This window comes from Podarcis cretensis (genome assembly GCF_951804945.1).
Source record: "Podarcis cretensis genome assembly, chromosome: 2".
Lineage (NCBI taxonomy): Eukaryota > Metazoa > Chordata > Lepidosauria > Squamata > Lacertidae > Podarcis > Podarcis cretensis.
In genome coordinates this window covers 101,376,736-101,401,341 of record NC_137171.1, presented here as the reverse complement: position 1 = coordinate 101,401,341, position 24,606 = coordinate 101,376,736, and the positions used below count along the sequence as shown (strand labels likewise).

Genomic DNA, 24,606 nt, shown 5'->3' with positions numbered 1-24,606 from the left:
CACAATTCTTTCTATTCCTTGAGGTGTCGGCACTGTAGGCCAAGGGGGGATTAAAAAGCACCTGTGTGTGTTGAAATGTGAAATACCTACAGAGGGGTTTTCAGCCCCCCTTCCGCCCCTCTCCGCATCTCCCTTTTAATTTTCTCTCTGCCTTTGTCTGGGAGGACGCCCAGGGAAGTGTTGAAATGGTACTGCCCTCGTTTGCAAGGCAACAGAACTAGAGAATGAATATATATGTATGCATGTGTCTGTAGCAAATGCAGCAGTTCGGTTTCTCTCCCCCCAACCCCCTTCCCCGGATTTATTTTTAGGCCAAAACCAGGCATTCTTTTTTCTCTCAGTTTTTTCCTTCATAGACATTTTACTCCTCTCTCAAAATCTTGTTTCCCAGAAGGACATTTGCTGAAACTTAGGCATGTGCGCGACGTTAAATAATGATGGTGTTGCTGATGATGGAGACAGGTTGCAAGGTTATCTAATTATTGTTGTGATTCATGAAGAGTCAAGCAGGTGTGTGCATCTGGGGTGATCTCCATCCGTTACTCTACAATCAGTTCAGTGTTTTTTAATGGAGGAGTGGGGATCAAAATGAGGAGGGAAATCAATCCTAGTTCAAAGGCTGATTAACTGGACTGGCTGCAGGAGCTGAGAATTACTAGGTGGATAGCAGCCCTTAGAGCTGAGGTGCAGAAATCCAAAAATCAGCATTGCCCTCAGGATGAAAGGGCAGGCAATTTTCACCTGCTTTTAGGGCAATACCCAAAATATCACTACAGGAGGGCAGGGGCACTTTTGGACATTACTAGAAAGTTTTAGCCAAAAAAGCACAGGCGCCCTTCCCCACCCCTCCATGTCAAACTATTCATTTGAACTTTCTTGTATCTCTGCAGACCAACGTAAAGGAAACAGTCTTGAAATGCTTCGTTCTCCTCTAGACACATAGGTAAAGGTAAAGGGACCCCTGACCATTAGGTCCAGTCGCAGACAACTCTGGGGTTGCGCACTCATCTAGCTCTATAGGCCAAGGAAGCTGGTGTTTGTCTGCAGACAGCTTCTGGGTCATATGGCCAGCATGACTAAGCCGCTTCTGGCAAACCAGAGCAGCACACGGAAACGCCATTTACCTTCCCGCTGGAGCGGTACCTATTTATCTACTTGCACTTTGACGTGCTTTCAAACTGCTAGGTTGGCAGGAGCTGGGACCGAACAACGGGAGCTCATGCCGTCGTGGGGATTCGAACCGCCAACCTTCTGATTGGCAAGCCCTAGGCTCTGTGGTTTAGACCACAACGCGTCCCTTCTAGACACATACTTAATTAATTTTGTGCCTAGTTCTTCCAACAACCTTGCTTCCACAAGTCCAGAGATGCTTGCAACTACATACATGACCTTTGGCCTAATGCTGGTCTGCAGTATTCCCAGCCATCCAAGGTGGCATCGTTTTCCACTGATGCTGCTGGCACCCTAACTACAGTCAGTAGTAGAGATAAACCAAGCTGGGTGGAGGTGGGTGACGCCACCAACACCAACACCACCAACATCTATATCAGGCTGGTTAGGGGTTAAGTCCAAGATGACTGTTTTGCCCAGGCTTTCTCAACCTCGGCCCTCCAGATGTTTTTGGCCTACAATTCCCATGATCCCTAACTAGCAGAACCAGTGGTCAGGGATGATGGGAAGTGTAGTCTCAAAAACATCTGGAGGGCCGAGGATGAGGAAGCCTGGTTTTGCCTTTCTTCTTGTAATTTGCTTACATGTACATCAGCAATAGCTATGATCCTCTCTTTCTTTAAACTGGAGTGGGTGTTTTTTAACCCACCTTTCATGGCACATTGTCCTCAAGGTGGCTTACAAAACTTTGAAATGCATGTAAATACCATTACCACAGCAAAAAGAAGCAGATAAAGATTTTATTTTGCTCCTCCATCCATGCAAATATTTCCACTTTTACAATAGAACTTCCTCCTCCCCTGCCCTAAGTCCCCCTAAATCTGTTGTAAGGGTTCCCCAACCCTCTAGAGCAGATTTGGGAAGGATGCCGGGCAGTGGGCACTTGTGGGCACAAGCTCATACGGAAGCTTGCATTCAAGACCTCCACGTAGTGCATTGCCTATCCTGGACCATTGCTTTGATTTTCCTGGTAACAGACCATTTGTAGCAAGATCATGTCCTCTTCTGCCAAACCTATGGGTCTTACCTGGGTTTTGGCTTGTGAACAGCCATTCAGGATCTTTTCATTTACAGTGGTACCTCGGGTTACATACGCTTCAGGTTACATACGCTTCAGGTTACAGACTCCGCTAACCCAGAAATAGTACCTTGGGTTAAGAACTTTGCTTCAGGATGAGAACAGAAATTGTGCTCCGGCGGCGTGGCAGCAGCAGGAGGCCCCATTAGCTAAAGTGGTGCTTCAGGTTAAGAACGGACCTCCAGAACGAATTAAGTACTTAACCCGAGGTACCACTGTATAGTGAAATTAACCATAGCTCAGTGAGTAAAATACGTGATTTGAATGTAGAAGTTTCCATGTTCAATCCCTGACATGCCCTACTAAAATATCAGGCAACAGGAAAAACACCCTAGTTGCACGGACCACCTGCTTGACTCAATTTAAGGTAGCTTCGTTTATTCATCCGATCTGACCCTTGGGTTCGCCTTTTCAGATGTTTGAGTCACACTTGTCTGTGCCTAGTTGTGGGCTCATTTACAAGGCTATTGGGAAATCAAGGCTTCCACTTGCATCCGCTTCGGCGAACATCCACGGCAAAGCAGAAAGTATTTCTGGGTTCGCCGCTTGCGCATGCGCAGAAGTGCTAAATCGCGCCGTGCACATGTGCAGACGCAGCACTTCGATGTACGTCATTTTCGGCTTGCGGACAGGCCTCTGGAACGGATCCCGTCCGCAAAGCAAGGTTTGACTGTATATGAAAACACTAAACCTTAAAAGGTTTCCCTATACAGGGCTGCTTTCAGATGTCTTCTAAAGGTGATATAGTTACTCATCTCCTTGACATCTGATGGGAGGGCATTCCACAGGGTGGGCGTTCTTTAGGGTGCCAATCCACCTCCATGTTTGTTGTTCTTGACTTTCAAGCTATAGGCCAGAGAAGACTGTCCAACTCCAAAAGGATATGCAGGTTCTCACTGGCCCAAAGTCCTATGAGAGCCAGCACATGCTCCTCCTTAGAAGTTGCTCTGCCTTATAGCTTGGCAGCCAAGTACGACATACACGCCCTCCAAAAGGTGCCCGGTTGTCTGCAAAATTCACCAGGCCCGGCAGGGAGCTTTACATGTCACACACAATGGTGCAACAGGGATGAAAGAAACTCTTATCACATAATGCCAGTTCAAGTAGAAAGAGCCTTGAAACAGTTCCAAAAGCTAACACAGGCTCTGGAATGTCTCTGGAGCAGCAGCTAGGGAGAATACTATTTAAGGGCTGCTTCTCACACAAAAAAGGAGTCATGTCACAGACACTTTAAGTGTCCTTTGCATGGCAGCTGTTCCATATGGCAGCTATATTTGGAAAAAGCAGCCCTAAGTGCCACTAGTGTGTGTGTTTGGCACACGAATGGTATAGCTAGAAAAGTACTTATTCAGGAATGGATGTCACCTCATAACAGGACCAGGATTTAGTGACAAATCTCTGACTCTCTCTATATATAAATGCAGGGCTGCAGTGTCTGGGGCTTAGACTTGGGAGCTGATAAGAGTAGGGAAAACGCAACTCAGCATACTTCATGGGGAAAACCTGCTGTGGAAATAAATTAATAATAATAGCAGCAGCAGCATAGACAACTTGGGAGATGAGTAAGCACTTGTAAGCAAAATGTTCTCACGTTCTCCACCTTAGACCTCTACAGTTCCACTTCACGCAGTTAGGTCAAGGAGAAAGGTATTCCCAACAGATCGCCAACCAACAAGAAGTTTATGGCAAGCTAGAAACACCAATGTTCTCAGGCAGAAGCTAACTTCTGCAATCAGACCTCTCTTGAGTTTCATCAGCACATATTGGAACCAATTTGCTTAGCATGTGGGAGCACCAAATGGAGAAACAAACTGTGAATTCACATTAGCTGAAAACTCAGCAAGATGTGGAAATTAAACACAGATGGTTCACTTCAGATTAAAGGGTCAGTATTTCGCCTTCTCTTCCCACTTTACATTCTCCTGGATAATATTTAACAATCACCTAGGGTTCTTTCTCCTGTGGGTGTGGAGAGGACTGGATTTTGACACAAAACCACCAAGGAAAGCACAGAAGCAAATGAGCTTCCATGCCAAGCAGAAGAACTTGCAGCAGAAAGAAAGCCTCTCTCTGCGAGAATTCACACATGTATATTTATTACTTGATGCTGCGGCATTTGAGCGATGACTTGCATGAGAGATACCAATTAAAGGCCAGACAGCACAAATAGCCTTCTTTATTTATGTTTTGCTTGCTTGTTTAAACTTATTACTCCTTTTACACAAATGTCTCAGCATCACTTACAAAGTAGGAGAACAAAAATGCAGCCCAAAAATATTTAAAACCGTTTCCTAATATGATCCCAAATACAGTATTCTTCACGCAGAATGTTCCTCCATTCAGCTGAGTCACTGACTGGTAAGTGATGGCATATTAAGCGACATATGTGAGTGCTTTCAGAAAAATTATTCATTCAGAAGTGGAAACCAGATTCTGGGAACTCTGGGATGGGACCATACAATCTAGCACTAGGGCTGTGCAATAAATTGCCATATCATTGAATACTCCCAAAGCCTTTCTCACAAATGAGTATAGCCACAAGATAGCAGAGGTTTAGGATAAGAGTTTCCCTTTTCCTAGAATAGCAGCCTTCCCAGGTTGACCAGCCCCATCCACCCCTCCCTTCCCTCTACAGCACATGCAGAAACCGCCTTCTTGAACGTTGGACTATGGGTCTTGTTCACTCAATCCACCAGAGCCTGTCTTCACATGCAGGGCAAGTCCCTAACTCACTGAGGGTTTGAGAGCCTTTAGTGGCTATAGCATCTACCCTTTGGAATCCCTTCCTCTTGAATAACAGACATGTGCTGCCAAGGTTACCTTTTCCTCTTTCATCAATTATTTGAAGTTGGGATCTTTCGCAGTCTACATCTGCATTGGAATTGTTTTCAATGTGTTTTTATTTTTATTTTTATTTTAACACAGTTTGCCACCCTGGGCTCCTCTGGGAAGAGGGGAGGGATATAATTTTAATGAACAACTAATGCCACCAACTATGCTGGCATACGGCTGTGTACACACACCCATCAAAGTCACCATGCACTTCTGCTGAAACAAACCAAACTCCTCTAAAGAGAGTTAATAAGAAATGTAGTTTGCCAACGGCGTTCTTTTCTCATTCTCCGAGCTCCTGGATTATGGCTGAGCTCATCCTTGTACTGAAGCACTCACCTGGTAGCCATAGGCAACAAGGAACCGCATGCAGGGAAACATCTGGGATTCTATGCAAGAGACTAAGTGGGATCCTGGGGGAGGAGGGCCAGAGTCGGCATTATCAAGAGGCAAATGATGCAATTTCCTTAGGCAGCAAGGGCGGCAAGAAATTAGTGACCCGGCCCCTCTTAACTAGCTCATCTCTTCTGACCAGCCCACAAACCCATCCAGACACCACGGCTTCCGTATGGTTCTTTAGAATCATACTGGCCCCTTACATCTGCCCTGCTCTCACTCTTCCTCTCTCCTTGCCCACCTGTTTACTTGTTAACTGTTTTGCTACTGTTAATGTAGCCGCAGTACTGGCCAGACCTCAGCCTCCCCACTTGCTCCCCAACCCTTTTCTTAGAAGTGGCCGAGGCACAGTGTTGACATTGTGTTAGCAGAAGTCAATGGGTAAGTGGGCAGGTTGAAGACAGACAGAGCCGTGGTGGAGGTAAGAAGGGGCAGCAGTGGTGAATAAAGGAATCACCTGAGGCTGCAAAATTTCTTGCACTCTATGAAAGGAGCACTCTGTCCCTCCTCTCTGCAAGGCATAGGAACCAAACAGGCTGCGAGAGCACAGAATCCCTCTCCTCTGCACCCAGTGCAGAAATGCAGCGGGCTCTCCTCTGATAGTCCGCAGCAGACTAGTAAATAAATTTGCAGGTGACTTCCTTTTGTCAGCTTATTTACAAGGTTGAGCGAGCTCAATATCTGCGGCCTGTGATGCAAAGTAATTTATGCATGTCTCTAGCGGCTGCATTCGGATGCAATGTTAACATGTAATTTAGTTGGAAGACAAGCAGGACTATTGGGCAGCGGCTCCTACACTTCTCCCCCCCCCCCCCATAGACCATATGAATATCGCTGAGGGTCCTGGCAGTCTAGAGATTTTTCTGCCTCTTGTAGCATTTGTAATGCACTGCACTTGGTTATGTGTGCTTTCCTGTGTTGTGTTTCACTGCGTTACAGTCTGAATTCCACAGAGTTCAATCTGTAATGTGATAAAATGGAAATGTAAGAAACAAATCAGCAATAAACATGCAAGATGAATGTGTAAAGCAGACAGGCCATGGACCACATGAACGAAGTCCGCAGGCCACAGTTTGGGACCCCCAACGATAGGAGATTAGAGCTCTGGCGTTTCTGCATCCCTGTTGCCAGCCTCACCCTCATTAGAAGATGCTTTTTAAAAGACCACATTCCATTTCCCAGTCTTCTATTCCAAAGAAGCAGGGTAGACACTGTGGTCTCTGAGAAGCAGTCCTCTGAAGATAGCAACGCTACATCCTCGGACCAGAGGGGCACTAGCACCATAAACTTATCTGACAAAGCATTTCTAGGTTGGGGTCTGTCTACCCTTCCCCTTCTCGGCTTCAGGGGTCATGACAGGTAGTTTAAGAACAAGCCTGGTCTTGCATAAAAACCCCTCCCCTCTCCTGGTGCAACTGCAAGAAAGAGATTGCATCAATTTTCAACTGAGCTTGGTTACTCACTTTGTCTAAGCCAAGAACTGTCATTTGTACTTAGAGGGGGAACAAGACAAGATAATTAAGAACAGTCTGAAGCTGGCTAGTTCCCCTAAACTGCAGTTAGGGCTGACCAGTGCTTTTTTTCTTTCTGGAGTACTCAAGGGTACGAAGTACCTGCACCTCTTTTGTTGTTGTTGTTAAAAAGTGTGCCACTTACTGTAACAACTTAATGGTGAGTAAAAGGTAAAGGGACCCCTGACCATTAGGTCCAGTCGCAGACGACTCTGGGGTTGCGGTGCTCATCTCGCTGTACTGGCCGAGGGAGCTCGTGTACAGCTTCCAGGTCATGTGGCCAGCATGACTAAGCCTCTTCTGGCGAATCAGAGCAGCACACGGAAACGCTGTTTGCCCTCCTGCCGGAGTGGTACCTATATATCTACTTGCACTTCATGCTTTCAAACTGCTAGGTTGGCAGGAGCAGGGACCGCGCAAAGGGAGCTCATCCCGTTGCGGGGATTCGAACCGCCGACCTTCTGATCGGCAAGCCCTAGGCTCTGTGGTTTAACCCACAGCGCCACCCGCATCCCTAATGGTGAATACCAGCACCTATTTTTCTAGGGGGGGGGGGAGCACTGACGCTGACCACTGCTTGGCCTGGTTTTCGACCTCCTTTCTGAGAGCCTATGCAGTCCTGGTAAGCATTAGTTTGTCTTACTGCATTGTGCAAATAAGGCCTTTTTCGGGACTCAGACATAACTGTAACCATGGTTTACCGAACGCAAAAAGCTTCTAGACTTTTCCTTGCGGCTGTGCCAGAGCAGGGGCAGAGGGACACCCAAGCACGGAGGCTACAGAACAGTTTAGATCTGCATGCAAACCAGGCCAATATCTACCTGATCATTTTACAATATACGTCTCATTTTCAAGATGCATTAGCCCTTCAAGGGCCATTTATTATGCATTCCCACTCAAATAATAATAATTTTCACGATTCTTGTTGAAACAGATGTGTCTCTTCTTAAATCACTAATTAAGTGCATCGCGGGACATTGCAATTCTTAAAAGGCTATCAGAGGAGGAACCCCCCCCTCCTCCTCTCCATTCTTAAACAAATCTGCTCTGGCAACTTCCCAGCAATCTTGACTTCATAACTCAAGGCCGTAATTATTCAAGGAGGACAAGTCTTTGATTATGGATATTTCCAGAGTGTTATGACTTAAGCAGAGAGATTTATTTTCACCTTTAACAGAAGCAGAACTGAAAATATTTGCTTTATGTGCTAATTGATTTTTAGCAGCTGGACCTCTCTCTCCCTCTCTCTCTTTCACACACACTCACAATATTCTCTTGAACCAGGGCAACTAATGTTCAGTTCAGCCATAAAACTTATGGAATCAAGCAACTGAAGTACTTTCTTTCAATCTGGAACAGCTCGTAAATTCCTAACCATATGACAATGGAGAAAACTTTAATAGCGTGCTGACCACATTATTAAACTGTGAGAAACTGGGAGGCAGTATTAAAACAAATGGAGAAAGTACATGAGCAAGCTGACATTCATTAGGCAATATTATAACCTAACACTGGGTTTTGGATGTGGTGTGCAGAAATCACCCTCCCACCCAAATCCTGTTTGGATACATTGACTAAAGTTCAGCTCTAAGTATTTTGATGTGACATCGGGTTCCGATGAGATCAATGGGGCTAACTATGCCAACGAACTAAGTATGGAACTATGGAAATACATTACAGTCATACCTTGGAAGTTGAATGGAATCCGTTCTGGAAGTCCGTTTGATTTCCAAAACGTTCAGAAACTAAGGTGCGGCTTCCGATTGGCTGTAGGAACCTGCGGAACCCACATTGGACGTTCAGATTCCAAAGAACGTTTGCAAACCGGAACACTCACTTCCGGGTTTGTGGCGTTCAGGAGCCAAAACATTTGACTCACAAGGCATTTGAATTCCAAGGTATGGCTGTATCCAAGCTAACATAAGCTATGGGAGAAGATGCAGAGGTAGGTGTTTGTGGAGGGAGAGGTATAAGTTTTTGGAAGGCAAACAGCATGACAACACTGGAAACCAACTGCATAAAAGGGTCCATCACCAGCTGCTGATCTTTGCTAAGCTATCATACTTTCTTTTACTTCTAAACTGCTCCTGAGCTCCATCTCATAAAAAAACTTTTCCCCCAGATGGCTATATGAAGCTTTAACCCAGCAACCTTTTTCAGCCGTGGGCCAGTCCACCATCCCACAGACCATGTGGTGGGCCGGACTATATTTTGAAGGAAAAAAATGAACAAATTCCTATGCCCCACAAATAACCCAGAGATGCATTTTAAATAAAAACACACATTCAACTCATGTAAAAACACCAGGCAGGCCCCACAAATAACCCAGAGATGCATTTTAAATAAAAGGACACATTCTACTCATGTAAAAACATGCTGACCGTGGGCCGGATTGAGAAGGCGATTGGGCCGCATCCAGCCCATGGGTCTTAGGTTGCCTACCCCTGCTTTAATCCATTCCATGTTCCGTTGATGGAACTCCATGATTAGGCTTTGGGAGACAGCTAAAAAAAAAAAAAAAAAAGCTCCCACTCCCTCTTGGTGCTTAGAATTCAATCGAGAGAGCATGCCACTGTTTTTTGCTGACGGAATATTACATTTGAGATGCATATCTTTCTTGCGTCTGAGATTGTAAAGAGCACTAATAACTCAGCATTAAGCTGCAATTTCTTCCCTCTTGGCCACCGGCTTTCAAGTCTCAATACCTTTTAGGACCACTTGAATACCCACTGCAGATTCCTCACAATGAGGACAAAGCCCTTTGGAAGCCCTTTGCATGTCGTAATTATGGGAGCAAACTGAAGAGCACTGGGAATTAATAAAGAAACAAAGGCATCTAAAACCATCAGCCATCTTCCCACACTACTTACTGGAAGGCTGCCTGGCAAGTGATAAAGAAAAACTTTCGAGATGAACTTCAGGGAAGTGTTCGCTCTGATTTTTGTTGTATTCTCTTAATCTCTGGCCACTTTGAAGCCGCTCTTCAATGATGCTGGTCAGCAGATGGGTTTCCCCCTCCCCCAAAACATAACAAAAAATTAAACCTGAAATGGTTTGCTAAGCTGAAAAATATAATGTGGGTGACTGCTAAAGGCAAAAACAAATAGTTGGGTGAAACCAACAGGATATAAAACTTATAAAGATTCTAATTTTCAAAAAAGAAAGTAGTTCACATTTTGAACTTATGAACCAGTTTTAGCTCAGCGCTGCAGCACAAATTGATAGAAATGCAGCAAGCATTTTGTTGTTGTTGTTGTTTAGTCGTTCAGTCATGTCCGACTCTTCGTAACCCCATGGACCAGAGCACACCAGGCACTCCTGTCTTCCACTGCCTCCCACAGTTTGGTCAAACTCATGCCGGTAGCTTCGAGAACACTGTCGAACCATCTCGTCCTCTGCCATCCCCTTCTCTTTGTGCCCTCCATCTTTCCCAACATCAGGGTCTTTTCCAGGAAGTCTTCTCTTCTCATGAGGTGGCCAAAGTATTGGAGTCTCAGCTTCAGGATCTGTCCTTCCAGTGAGCACTCAGGGCTGATTTCCTTAAGAATGGATAGGTTTGAACTTCTTGCAATCCATGGGACTCTCAAGAGTCTCCTCCAGCACCATAATTCAAAAGCATCAATTCTTTGGCGATCAGTCTTCTTTATGGTCCAGCTCTCACTTCCATACATCACTACTGGGAAAACCATAGCTTTAACTATACGGACCTTTGTTGGCAAGGTGATGTCTCTGCTTTTTAAGATGCTACCAACGACATAGATTATAATGGTACCCAGAGTTCATCTGAGCATACAGCCTTCCTGTGGGAACCACCATGTTGGATTTTACTGCGCATGACACCACTTGGAAAGCAGATGAATCTATCTGCATAGAATATGCATACTGGAAATCTGAATAGTCTCAAATAAATAATAGGCTCACCACTGGCCTAGTTGCAGTCTGATCCTACAGACACTTCTCTAGTAAGGCTTTTACAGTGGTACCTCAGGTTAAGAACTTCATTCGTTCTGGAGGTCCATCCTTAATCAGAAACTGTTCTTAACCTAAAGTACCACTTTAGCTAATGGGGCCTCCTGTTGCCACTGCACCGCTGCCACACGATTTCTGTTCTCATCCTGAAGCAAAGTTCTTAACCCGAGGTATTATTTCTGGGTTAGCGGAGTCTGTAACCTGAAGCGTCTGTAACCCGAGGTACCACTGTATCTATATTTATCTATCCATTGCACACTAAGTTCACTCTTCCACTCCACTGCAGTTCTCTTTACTTCTGTTTTCGACTTTCCACTAGAATCCCTCTGTTTTTAACCTTTTCTATTTCCCCTACATTTAGATCACCCTAAGTACCACCTCTCACCATTTTCACTCCTTTGGATAATTTCTCACTCATTGTAGTCAAAAATCGAGTACACAAATCTAATAAAACCAATATAATGAAAATCTAGCAGCACCTGCGTGAGAGAATCTGTACTAAAAGGGCCTTCTGTTTTGTGCCCTCAGTCAGATTGCAAAATGGCAACACAGGTGAATCTACAGTGGTACCTCAGGTTACAGACGCTTCAGGTTACAGACTCCGCTAACCCAGAAATAGTACCTCGGGTTAAGAACTTTGCTTCAGGATAAGAACAGAAATTGTGTGGTGGCTGTGCGGCAGCAGCGGTAGGCCCCATTAGCTAAAGTGGTGTCTCAGGTTAAGAACAGTTTCAGGTTAAGAACGGACCTCCAGAACGAATTAAGTTCTTAACCCAAGGTACCACTGTATAAGCTCTTCTACACCTTAGCAACAAAACGACACCTCATTTGGGGCTTAACTGCAGATAGGCTGGTGTGGTATCGCCTTGTTTCAGAAAGTGCCCGTTTGTCTTTCCTTTGCCATTTTTCACACTTGATTTAAACACTGTAACATATGCTTTTAAGTCATTTCCCCAGATGTAGAGATGCAACTCAGCTGCATTTTTAAAAAAGAACTAGTTGATTTTGCTGCATTTTTCTTTGTAAGTTCTGGGAGCAGTTTTTAAAGGCTGGAATATATCAAGCTAGGCCGGCTATTAGACTGCTCCTCTACCACAGCTAAAGAAAGCCAATTGATCACTGCAAGAGCTGTAAAGCTGCCTGTGGCTGCTCAGTTTTGGCCGTGGCTGTTTTTCTTAAGTATGGCGGCTCCTTCCTAATTCAGAAAAAGGCAGCGGGGGTTGTTGATCAATGCCGTGAGCTGCACATTTTGAAAACGGCTATTGTTCCACGAGCATTTCTGTGGTGGCCAGCCAGCCCTTCTCCCCTGCTACACATGCGATTTTATTGATTTGTGACTTAGTTTGGTTTTGCAATGTAACTGCACTACTTAAGAGCCGAATTTTGAGGATTTCAAATGACTGGGGGGGGGGGGGTTTGGACGTAGAGGAAAGGACTCATTTTATGCATTTTGGGCCATTAGTCGTCCGTTCAGCAGAGTACTCTGGTTGCAGCAATAAGGATCAGCAGGCAGTCAAGGCATGCTCAGTTTGAGTGACCTTGTGAGCCTTTAACATGTTTACCACATAATCAGCAGGGAATTCCATTTTCAAAATACAAGACTTCATAATCCATTAGCAACAGAGATTGGCCCAGAGCACTGGATTTTCTCATCACGTGCATCGAGGAATAAAAAAATATTAGTATGCAGCAGCCAGATTAATCTTCAGCCCTGGAAAAATCTCTTCCCTCCCCTTGCCCTCCCCCACTTCACCACTTCCAAGTTACCAAACAGCCATACATACAGTAGCTTCATTCAGTTTCAAGCCTGCACATTTTTATCACATCCAAAGCCCATAGGAAAGCTCCTTTGCAGAAAAACCGCCAGGGCGGAGGGGGAGGAGGAGGAGAGAGAATGCTATTCAGCTAACTGCTCTACAAAGGTAAGTATTGCATAACAACCAACTCCCCCTTCTAGGTTTGTCTGTTGGTTATATAATTGTGAGGCATGAATATAGATGTTCATTTTAATGCAAGAAGAGAATTGTCTCCCATTCGCAGTGTCACCACTCCCTTTCCTTTCATTAAAAATAGAATTGCAAAATGTATATTAAAAAAAAAAGCATCTCCCTGCTAAACACCCCCTCCCCCCCAAATACACACCCGATTCTATAATCAAGGCCTTGGGTGAGATTAAAAAGCAAGCAAAGTAGTTTAGCTCACAGTCAAGTCCAATAAATCAGAGAAAAGATTCAAGTCGAGAGCATTTCAAAACGTAACCTTGGCAACGCAGAAAAATGCTCCAACAGAACTTAGGCCCGTTTTGCTTTATTTGTCGTTTCTGAAACTGGAACCGTAAAGAAGAGGAAGATGATGCAGCAAGAAAGTCGGCGGCAACAAGCTGCAGTTACAGGGGGTTCAAAGGGCACACGGCTCCCTATAGCGAAAGTTCTTCAGGCCCTCAAAATCTGACACCAAGTACAGCTGACCACATGAAAACAATTCAGCGTCTTGCTTTTTTAAAAAATAGGTAGCCCATGTTGCCTTTAAAAAGGTGTAAGGAAAGTAACACATTTATAATACGATAAAAATACCCAATTCATATAAAAGCCTGAAGCATGTAACAAGTTTTTAAAAAGTAATTGGGTTGTAGGCTACGAAAGTACCGTATTTTTCGCTCTATAACACGCACCCAACCATAACACGCACGTAGTTTTTAGAGGAGGAAAATCCGTAGGCATGCCACCCGTAGGCATTCCCTCCATAACACGCACAGACATTTCCAGAACAAATTAAGTCCGTAACCCAAGGTACCACTGTACTACCACACCACGCTGAATTTTAAAGGACAGGAAAGAACTGTATGCCAGGATACCACCCCAAACTGTGTCACATGAGCAGCAGATCATGAAAACCGTGGGAAAGTTATAACACAAAACTCCTGCATTTTTCTGAGTTGATGAGGTTGCAAACGGATTTGTCTTTTTTGGGAAACACTTAAAACAGAGATGAGCACTAAACCTATGCTAGATTCTGCAACATTTCCAGAAGTGGCTTTTAAGCTGTTTGAAAGATCACATAAAACATGAACATTAGCAGGTAAGGAAACGTCAGGAAGATGGACTAAAGTTTAACACCAACTCCGTAAAAGCTGGCCTGTCAAGAGAAAGGCGATACAACACTTTGCAAAAGAGTCAGGATTAAGTATTGAGAAGCTTCAATTTGCAGGGCAGTGATCCTGCCTTTATACATTTTTTTTTCCTGTTCAAAGTGAAGGGCCCTCCACAGATATCCAAGTACCGTATTTTTCGCCCCATAGGACGCACCGGCCCATAGGACGCACCTGGTTTTTTTGGGGGGGGAATAAAGAACAAAAATTTATTCCCCCCCCCCAGGTGCTTGTGGGGCCAGCAGTGGGGAGAAGCGCTCTTCTCCCCACCGCCAGCCTTCAGACCAGGTCCGGGGACAGTGGGATGGCACGCTGCGCCTCCCCGCTGTCCCCGGAGCTTGTGGGGCGGCAGCGGGGAGAAGCGCTTTTCTCCCCGCCGCCAGCCTTCAGACCAGGTCTGGGAGACAGCGGGATGCCGGCGTTCCGCCTCCTCGCTGTCCCCCGAGCTTGCGGGGCTGGCGCTGGGGCTCTCTTGAAGCCTGGAGAGCAAGAGGGGTCGGTGCGCACCGACGCCTCTCGCTTTCCAGGCTTCAGCGAAAGCCTGCATTCGCCCCATAGGACGCACACACATTTTCCCTTCATTTTTGGAGGGGGAAAAGTGCGTCCTATAGGGCGAAAAATACGGTATATTGGGGAAGAAAGTAATCAAATTGTTGGTTTGGGGTGAAAGGCGGTTTTTGAGTCAAAGACAGCTTTTAGGTCAAAACCAACATTTTTCATATTGTTAACAGGAACTTATGAAGCTCTCTTCATTGATCCACACTCACCATGGAACATTTGAAGCTGACAAATATTGGGCCAGGTAGTTGTTCCATCTAGCCCACTGTCATCAGTAGCCTTCCATGGTTTAACACAAAGGTCCTTCTCATCACCTGGTACTTGATCTTTTAAACAGGTGATGTCAGGGATTTAATTTGGGACCTCCTATAGGCCAACCATGTGCTTTAACCACTAGGCTGTTGCTCCTTAATTTCTTAACCTTCTCCATCCAAGCACTCTGTGCAACTGGTGATAAAGCAAATCCAGCACTTTCTCAACCACCACTGGAAGCAAACATCTCCTCCTAGTAAGAAAATTAAACAAAAAAAACCAGGTCTCCACACAGCAGCCCCATTGGCTGTCATAAAAAGTTAGCACCAAAGGGTTTGTTTTTAGTTTTATTATACTAAATTCACTAGATGAATTGTTAGCTACTTACAAGGCACAGCGTGGCGATAAAGGTTATCTCTAATAGTCTGTTGCAGCTCGTGATCTGGAGATCCTTTCTGAAACCTCTGGTTGAGATAATGTCTCAGATCTTTGTTCAGACGACTTCCTGCAAGAAAAAGAAAGCAATCACAAATTGAGCAGAGAAGGGATTAACATTGCCAGCTCTAGCTAACATTAGACTTGCAATCTGCAGTTCCTCTGAATTATGGTATGCTGTTTTCATGTGCGTTTTCTGTAAATGGCTAATTACCAAAAATAACTTGCTGCAAACATGAAATCTCCCTGGCTTTACAACCCTTCTTCCTTCCTGCTGGTGCTAAAGGGATTATCACCCTCACTCCTGGCAATAGCACATATTTTTTCTGCACTGGGAGAAAAATGACATAGACAAAATGATGATGGGGAAAAAATATTTTAAAAGGGAGAGCATTTCTTCTTCTACAAAGCCCAAGGCTTGGGTAAAAAGGAAGGCTGGACACACAGATTAGCATAGCAGAGCTGCCTGGTCTTTAGTTGGGAAACACTCAAATAAACTAACATTTGCAACCTCCACAGCAATTAGGTCTGGGTAAAGTCTAAACATCCACTGCTGTAACTTAGACAGGCCTCTGAGTTTCAAATCCTAGATGTGTGTTTCCCAAACTTGGGTCTCCAGCTGTTTTTGGACTACAACTCCCATCATCCCAGGCTAGCAAGACCAGTGGTCAGGGATAATATGAACTGTAGATCAAAAACTGCCTGAGATGCAAGGTTGGGAAACACTGTAGATGATAAGCAGATATTAAGCCAGAGCTCCCCATTTGAGACAAAACTCTGGTGTAAACGAACGAAGAACAAAGCACCAAAACCAGGACACAAATGAAAGAGGAAAGGCAAAGGTGTACACTTAGGTGTACACAAACGTGTACACTAAACCGCTAAGTTCTACTCAGGGAGACCTACTGAAATCAATGACCCTAGTTTAGTCACGTTCATTAATTTCAGTGGGTCTAAACTTAGCTGAATACCACCCATTATGACCAGATCTACCCAGTGGGTTTAAACAGTAACATAACAAGTCGTTTCCAACACCAGTCTGCTAAACTAATAACAACCTGCACATATTAACGGTATCTTAACCAGGCAATGGGTTTCTTGATTTAATAGTCCCCAATATCTAAGCTGCAATTGCATCTCGGTTTTTCTGTTGACCAAGAAGGATGTATAGGTTTCTTTTAAGTCAAATATATTACAGTGTCATGAGATGTTTGTACAAGTAGGTGAAATATTCAAAGGCGAAATTGTGCAGTATCAGCACAAACAATTTATGCAGGATATAAATCACATATAGCTTCTTCTTCTATGTTCATAATCATATACATCAATAAATGTACTCATTAGTTATTTTGGTCATAGACCAGCAGGGACTTAATGTGCTGTAGTTAAAAATGTGAATTTGAAACACTTAATTAAAAAAAAAATCAAGGATCTTCTAAGTTTTTCTATAGGAACAGAACTCCATTAGAGACTTCCAGGACTAATCACTGTTCTGGGATTTGCGAAAGAGACATTTTTATTAGTCCTGTTGAATTCCCACTAATGAGCTCCTAGCAGGGCATGGGATCAGTCAATCCCCCCCCCCAAAAAAAAGGGGGGAGGGGGAACAATTAAGCAACACTTCTCTTTGTCACATACTCATCTATTTTTACACTTCCAAGAGTCCCACAAGGGCCCAGCAAATTCATTCTCCAGGCACGCGAAATAATTAAGCTGAAATGAAATTGTTCCACTAATGCAAACTCCCACAGGATTTAAGATACCTTTGCAAATCCCACCGCCACCCCCATTCCAGTTTCACTGTACGTGCTCCAAGAGTTTTCCAGTGAAATAAGTACATTTGCTTTGCCTTAAATGGAACATTCACATGGGAGCTACCATTCATAGAATTGTAGAGTTGGAAGGGACCACAAGGATTTTCTAGTCCAGGGTTTCCCAGAGTTGGGTCTCCAGATGTTTTTTTTTGGGGGGGACTAAAATTCCCATCATTCCTAGGTAGCAGGACCAATGGTCAGGGATGATGGGAATTGTAGTCCAAGAACCCTAAGTTTGGGAAACCTTGATCTAGTCCAACCCCCTGAAATGCAGGAATCTTTTTGTCCGACGTGGGGCTCAAACCCATGACCTGAAGTTAAGAGTCTGAGCTATCTGTTGAGTCTGAGCTATCTGAGCTATCAACTGAGCTATCTGTTGATGACATCCTTTCCCACTGTGGGTTTTCAGTAAAAGACGTAAATATGTGGCTGTGGCACACTGCTTGGGCCTTTCCATTGTTTAGGAAAGACTCACATGATTCCACCATTCACATACTGCTCCCAGAAGCACAGGATAACATTACAGAAGAGTGGCTCCTATGCGGCTATGGGCAGAAGACACCTGGGTCTTCTCATAACAGAACAACTTGCCACTAACGCTGCACTGCCACTGTAAATTCCCTAGCTGACAAGCCCCTCCTCACAAGCAAATGAGAGGAACTCAGTCGGTAGAGCATGAGAGCATAAGACTCTTAATCTCAGGGCCATGGATTTGAGTCCTACATTTGGCAAAATATCCCTGCAATGCAGGGAGTTGGACTAGATGGCCCTCATGGTCCCTTCCAGGTCTGCTATTCTATGATTCTACGTTCCAGAACCATAATGAACTCAGCACAGTGGTTGGTCAGATTGCAAGCACTGAAGCCCTAAGCCTATATACGTTGAGCAGCAGTTTCCAGTCTGAACCCTCCTTTCAATCCTGCCATTGCAATAAACTACTTTCCAGTAGCAGTTTGAATCATCTCCTACTGAAGGTTATGGACAGATTCTATGATTTAATTGGTTTAAAGATTTATATGCCGCCACGATGCCAAATGGCATTCAAGGCTGCAGGAAAAATCTACTGAAAAATGAAGCCACCCAGAAGCCACAGCATATAAAACATAGAATCATACAAAAATGATAGAGAAGGTTATCTATTTCCAGCCTGCCACGGTCAGACATTCCAGCAAGGGAGGAGGAGTTGGTTGAGTCCTATCCCACCTCCAAAGAATGAATTTCTCAGGGTAGCTGAAGAGGCAGTTGGCCGATTGGCAGAGCCTGGTGAACTGGAGGAGAAGGGAAAGTCAAGAGAATTGGGCCCGTTATGATTGTCTGCACTGTCACAAACAGCCCCAGCAGCCACACCAACATGGAAGAAGCACTTAAACTCATGCCTAGCTCTGCATCTTAAAGGTAAAGGGACCCCTGACCATTAGGTCCAGTCGTGACTGACTCTCGGGTTGCGGCGCTCATCTCACTTTACTGGCCGAGGGAGCCAGCATACAGCTTCCGGATCATGTGGCCAGCATGACTAAGCCGCTTCTGGCGAACCAGAGCAGCGCACAGAAACGCTGTTTACCTTTCCGCCGGAGTGGTACCTATTTATCTACTTGTACTTTGACGTGCTTTTGAACTGCTAGGTTGGCAGGAGCAGGGACCGAGCAACGGGAGCTCACCCCGTCGCGGGGATTTGAACAGCCAACCTTCTGATCGGCAAACCCTAGGCTCTGTGGTTTAACCCACAGCGCCACCCGTGTCCCTAGCTCTGCATCTTAGAACTTTGCAAATGGATCTCTGAGCAGTACATCTTGTATTCTGAGCTAATGCTGAGACTCTGTGCTGACTTATGGAATAAAGCTTTTGGGTTTCCTGGAGTCAAGAGTCTCAAGTATTGTGCCTGAGGGTGAAAGCCAAGGCACTTATATTTCTTAATTAGTTTCAGTCACTGTTTTATCAGCTTGTATATTTTCTAACTGTTGTTTGTTTCAGGACATTCTGGAAACCAATCTGAGATCACTATAATAAGTGATGAAGGGCAGTCTACAAACCTAGGTGACAAATACAATAAATATACCTGTATGTGTGGACATATTCCCTGACCCCCCCACCCCCCCATCCCGGGAATTAAAATGTTAATGCATAGTTATTTTTTTGTCAAAGGAAAAATAACAACTATAGGTCAGTCTCGGCCCTGTATACCTGAAGAAGCGTCTCTATACTAATCATCCAGCCTGGACATTGTGGTCCAGAATCCAGGGCCTTCTGGTGTTTCCCTCACTATGAGGTTAAAGGAACCAGGCAGAGGGCCTTCTTGGGAGTGGCGCCTGCCCTGTGGAACACCCTACCATCAGATGTCAAGGAAATAAACAACTATTTGACTTTTAGAAGACATCTGAAGGCAGCCCCATATAGGGAAATTGGGAGTTGCCCAGAGTGGTTGCGGCAACCCAGTCAGCTGGGCAGCATATAAATAATAACATTCTTATTCTTATTCATTGAGAGTAATAAATTTGCATGCAAACCTTGTCAAACACGTAAAAAATGATGATGATGATGATGCTTTTAGGTGCAGGTGGACTGAACACCTCTGAGAATGCAAAGCAAAAGATAACTACCAAAAACCCTAATCATCCATTTGGCTTAAACCATTTTATGAAAAGCTATTTCTCCTAACTGCTGATACACTGTACACTTGAGTGCTGCATAGTTGCCTTGATGAAGCTAGAAAATGGTATGAATGTAGGGAACTCAAGCTCAAATGCCTCTTCAACTATTAATCTGTTTTAATTACCTTGAGCAAGCCACGCTCCATACCTCACCCAATGGAACTCACAGATTTGTTGCACAATGTAAGCTAATGAAAGAGGATTTTGAAAGAGAGAGCGAGAGAGAGAGAGCGTGCAATGGAACACATGGAAAGAAGTAGTCCTGCAGGGGTCAAGCAATTTGTGGCTTTGTAAGTCTAAACCAGCATCTTTATAATTATATCTAGAAGGCTACTGGAAGCTAATACAGAACATCATGCACTGGCAACACTCCAGATGGGATGTTTCTTGAAAGAAAAGTGGAAGATGCTGCTAAATCAGAAGGCAGCAAACTTCAAGATTAATCCCACCTGGAATACATTGCATCAGTGTTTCCCAAACTTTTTCCAACCATGCCCCCCTTCCGACCTTGTTTCCTTCCTGGGCCCCCCATAGGCGTAGCCAAGAGGGGGCAGTTGTTCCCCCCCAAGTAAAAATACAAATCAATACAAATTTGAGGTTCTGCCCCCCCTAACAAAAATTCTGGCTACACCCATGCCCCCCTCCATCCTACCAGTAGAAAGGTAGCTATTTAAATGTTTTGTTTGTAAACAGAACATATTTCATTTATAATTTTTATAATTTATACAAAATACAATGACATAAAATGATAGGAACGTAAGGAAATATTGTTGAAGCAGAAAAACACATAGAATCATGGCACTGGAAGGGACCCCAAGGGGCATCTTTCTAGTGCAGGCTTCCTCAACCTTGGCCCTCCAGATGTTTCTGGCCTACAACTCCCATGATCCCTAGCTAGCAGGACCAGTGGTCAGGGATGATGGGAATTGTAGTCTCAAAACAGCTGGAGGGCCGAGTTTGAGGAAGCCTATTCTAGTGCAACCCCCTGCAATGTAGGAATCTCAGCTAAAGCATCCATGACAGATGGCCATCCAACCTCTGCTTAGAAACCTCCAAGGAAGGAAAGTCCAGAACCTCCCAAGGGAGATTCATCTTCCATGTATTATAAAAAATAAACAACACTTATTTCACCCCAGTTATTTGACACTGAGGGAGAAACCTAAAGATACAGTCTGAAAGGCGCACAGGAAGTTCTGTATATATGGGAGAATTTTAAAAAGCAAATGGTCCTCACTGACCTGGTGCAAAAAGATCTTGTCATCCCAAGGAGCCCTGGCTGGTTAGATAAAACACTCCATCCCCACTCAAGCTTACCTGGGACTAAGGCCCACAGAACTCAGTGTGGCTTTCTTTTGAGTATACATTTATTCACTAGATGCAAGTAAGTAGCACCAGATGACACTATAGGATGCTGCAGTGATGTTTGTCTGACACATGCACACAAGTACTTAAGGTTCAGTACTGGTTCCCAATAACCTTCCATAAATAATTTCACAACATTGGTTGGAATTTTAAAGTCCAAAAGAACTCCAGAAGACTACTTCCTTCAGTATTTCCCCATTGCTTTCTCCAAATCCGATGTCCCCAAAAGGTACTCTCCCAATGTATAATTTTAAAAACAACCTAATCGAGACATGCTTGTTCTTATAAAGACATCCCAACCGAAAACTGCACAACTCCAGAGGAAATGACTGCCAAATCTGAGGGGGGCTCCTCTCTATATGCCATTGCACCTTGGTGCTTGGCAATGAGAAACATCACCACTGTGAGTCCGTATTAGGACTGAATGGGAAACCCTGCAAGAGAACATATAGGAAATGAGGCCCTCCGTGAGTTAAGAGGTCGCACAGTAGTGATTTGTACAGCATTCAGGCCACTGCAAACGTTCTGGTGCAGAAAGGAAAATTCATACATGCTGTCCCTGCTTGAGCAAATGGCACCCTTTAGAATTTTATTTGTTGGGTATTGCCCAGAACGGTTTCCCTTGTGAAGTGGAAAGCTTCAGGTGAGCACATACCATTTAATTTGTTTTTTGAAATTTATATCCTGCTCTTCTCCAAAACGATCACAGAGTGGGTCGTTTGCAGACAACGTAGCCATCAAACACAACCAATACAGCAAAATCAAAACACATATTCCGCCATCAGTCAAAAAAACAAAAACCCCATCATACTCAACATATATTGATAACTGCTCGGATGCAGTCACCCTGTTCAGAACAGCAGCGTCCAATAATGTTGGGGTTTTTTGGTGCATTAAAAAAAAAAAAAGATTAACACAACATCAAGCATCTAAACTCCTGTTGCTTGCATAACCCTAATCCCAGGAGCAGATAACAAATGGTAACATTTTGTGCTATATTACTTCGCTCTGCTCCATCCTGGCCTCCCAGCTGTAGACCAAAAGTGATTATAAGTAATGGGGCTATAAAAGCCATTCAATAATTAGAACACTCACTGGCCTTATGCCAGCAGTGACAAAAGAGAGTGATTTATGTGTCAGGAATGTTACATCTGCCAGTCTACAGGCTGCAATATCCCTGTGGCTTTCAGGTCAAAGCTTCACACTGCTCAGTGAGATAAGGGGAAGAAAACAAACAAAACAGTATTGAATGGCCTGCTTCTTGTCTGCACAGTTTCTCTCTTTCTTTTTTATTTTTTAAAATGAAGGGGACTTGGGTGGGAAGGCTCTGTTAGGTGACTGCCGTATCGTATCTAAGATCAGGAAGAAATTTCTGTTCAGATCGTGCTGGTTAGTAAGAATGTTTAGGGAAGTTTTTAATGTTTGGTGTTTTATTGCGCTTTTAATTCTGTTGGGAGCTGCCCAGAGTGGCTGGGGAAACAAAGCCAGATGGTCAGGGTACCAATAATTTATTAATATTATTATTTTTATTATGGCTTGGCTGGCTGGCTTGAATGTTGCATAACAGAATGAACCTGTTGCTCTCATCTCTGAATTGTGTCTCTCTGTCGGGACAGGGAGTGTGATCTGAATCACAGCAGATGCGCCAGGTTTTCTCTGATACGCCTTACACAGCATTATTTTGAATTTATTTTTTAAAGATGTGTATTCTCCCCTTCTTCGTAGAATTGTTTTAGGACAGGTTACAACACACACAAAATACATCAACACAGAACAAAGTTAAAATATCACGGAAGCGGACAGTTCGCTTATATAAAATGTGGGCATGCGCACCCCCCTTCCAGCTAGCACAAGCTAGAAAAGCTATTTTGATTCAAGGCAAGCAAAAACAATTTCATACATCATTCATTCTCAAAAAACATGTTCATGAGTGCGGTTGGTTTTCTACTCGTGCTTAAAGAGGTAGAAATAAGGCCAGGAAATGAGGGCTTGAATAACATCATTCCACGTAAGACCTGGAACTTACACAGTTTTCCCAGTTCCTAAACCAAGGTCCAGGAGAACGTCTGGCATGCTAACAGCACACTTCTAATTCCTTGATTTGTGCTGCCAGAGGAAATGTGACTACCTGCAGACTGTCGTGTGTGTGTGTTGTGTGTGTGTGTGTGTGTGTGCGCGCGCGCGCGCGCGCAGCAGAGCAAACCATGGATCTGCTGATCTTAAGCTGCAAGGCTTTGGTTAGGGTAGTGGTTCTGCAATCCCAAACCATATTTAGAATTCTCTGTAATGGGCACTGCAACACAGTCTTATGCATGCTTACTTAAGAGTTCAGCAGGCTTTGCTCTCAAGTAAGTGTGCACAGAACTGCAACACTGCTGTGTGTTATAGACAAATGGATGGGGTGGGGGAGATTCTGTTTTCATAGGATGCAGTAAACAAACAGTGCTAGATTTAGGGCTTTATTGTTATGGGTACTTTTCTAAGACCAACTGCTACTCTGGGCAAGCTGCAAATTGGACCTCTAGCTTAAGCACTGCAAAGGTGGGAGTGAAAAACATAGAAACTGTTTTATAGTGTGTGAATAAATATTTCATTGGGAGAGAACATTGGGAAATTGTGTCCATGGTATGATTATTTTCCACATAGTCATTTTGAGACGTTGGCACCCTATTTGCAACAATTCCAAAATTCATATGTGGTTTCACTTATGCAAGATTAAATATACTGCCTTCAGAGGGTCAATTTCCAAACGCTTATGTCCATGTGGAGATGGTGGTGTTGAGTCAGTGGGTCATGTGCTTCTAGTCTGCACTCTTTATAAAAATTTGAGCAGTGAGGTTATTACCCCTCTACTGCTATCCATACCAAGGTCTCTACTGTGTCATATCTTCTAGCAGATCAAGATAATCATGGGACAGCAAAAACTGCAAAACATTTAGCAGGGGCAATTAGAATAAGATCTATAATTTGATTATTGATGTAAACCTCCAGAATGTATTTTGTACAGTTAAGTTTTTTACCTCTATTTTCAGTACATTGTATTTTGTTTTATTGCTACAGATAGTGTCTGATGCAAATAAAGATTCCTCTGATTCTGATTCTTTCACTGGGAGAGAACAGATCAGCTGCAACTTCTTTGGGAGCCAGAGGCGACACCCCCCCCCCCAGTTCACTGGTGTCTGAAAAAGAGACAAGCATTTGGTTCCAACTCTTTTCACCTCCTCCTTTCCTCTCTTTGAAGAATACTCATCAAACACAAGCTGATGTGGGAAAAGAGAGGAGAGGCATGCCTTCAAAACCTCTCTAGACTTGACACCAAAGAGTAGAGGCGAGCAAAGGTGAGAAAAGGGTGCCCAGGGGATCAAATACAGGAGGGCATTTATCCAATTGAAATGAAAATATCTAGGCCAAGCTAAGAATCAGAACTGATCCT

At 44.1% G+C, this 24,606-nt stretch overlaps 1 protein-coding gene across 13 annotated transcripts in view; it reads right to left on the bottom strand.

Annotated features, from left to right (window-relative positions):
- The window catches only part of MAGI1 (membrane associated guanylate kinase, WW and PDZ domain containing 1), a 489,041-nt gene that overhangs the window by 220,799 nt on the left and 243,636 nt on the right, over window positions 1-24,606 (bottom strand). For all 13 annotated transcript variants that reach the window (XM_079957815.1, XM_079957821.1, XM_079957818.1 and 10 more), the window contains exon 2: window positions 15,303-15,419. In XM_079957815.1, the coding sequence (XP_079813941.1) occupies window positions 15,303-15,419 (117 nt within the window). The remainder of the gene's footprint in view (window positions 1-15,302; window positions 15,420-24,606) is intronic.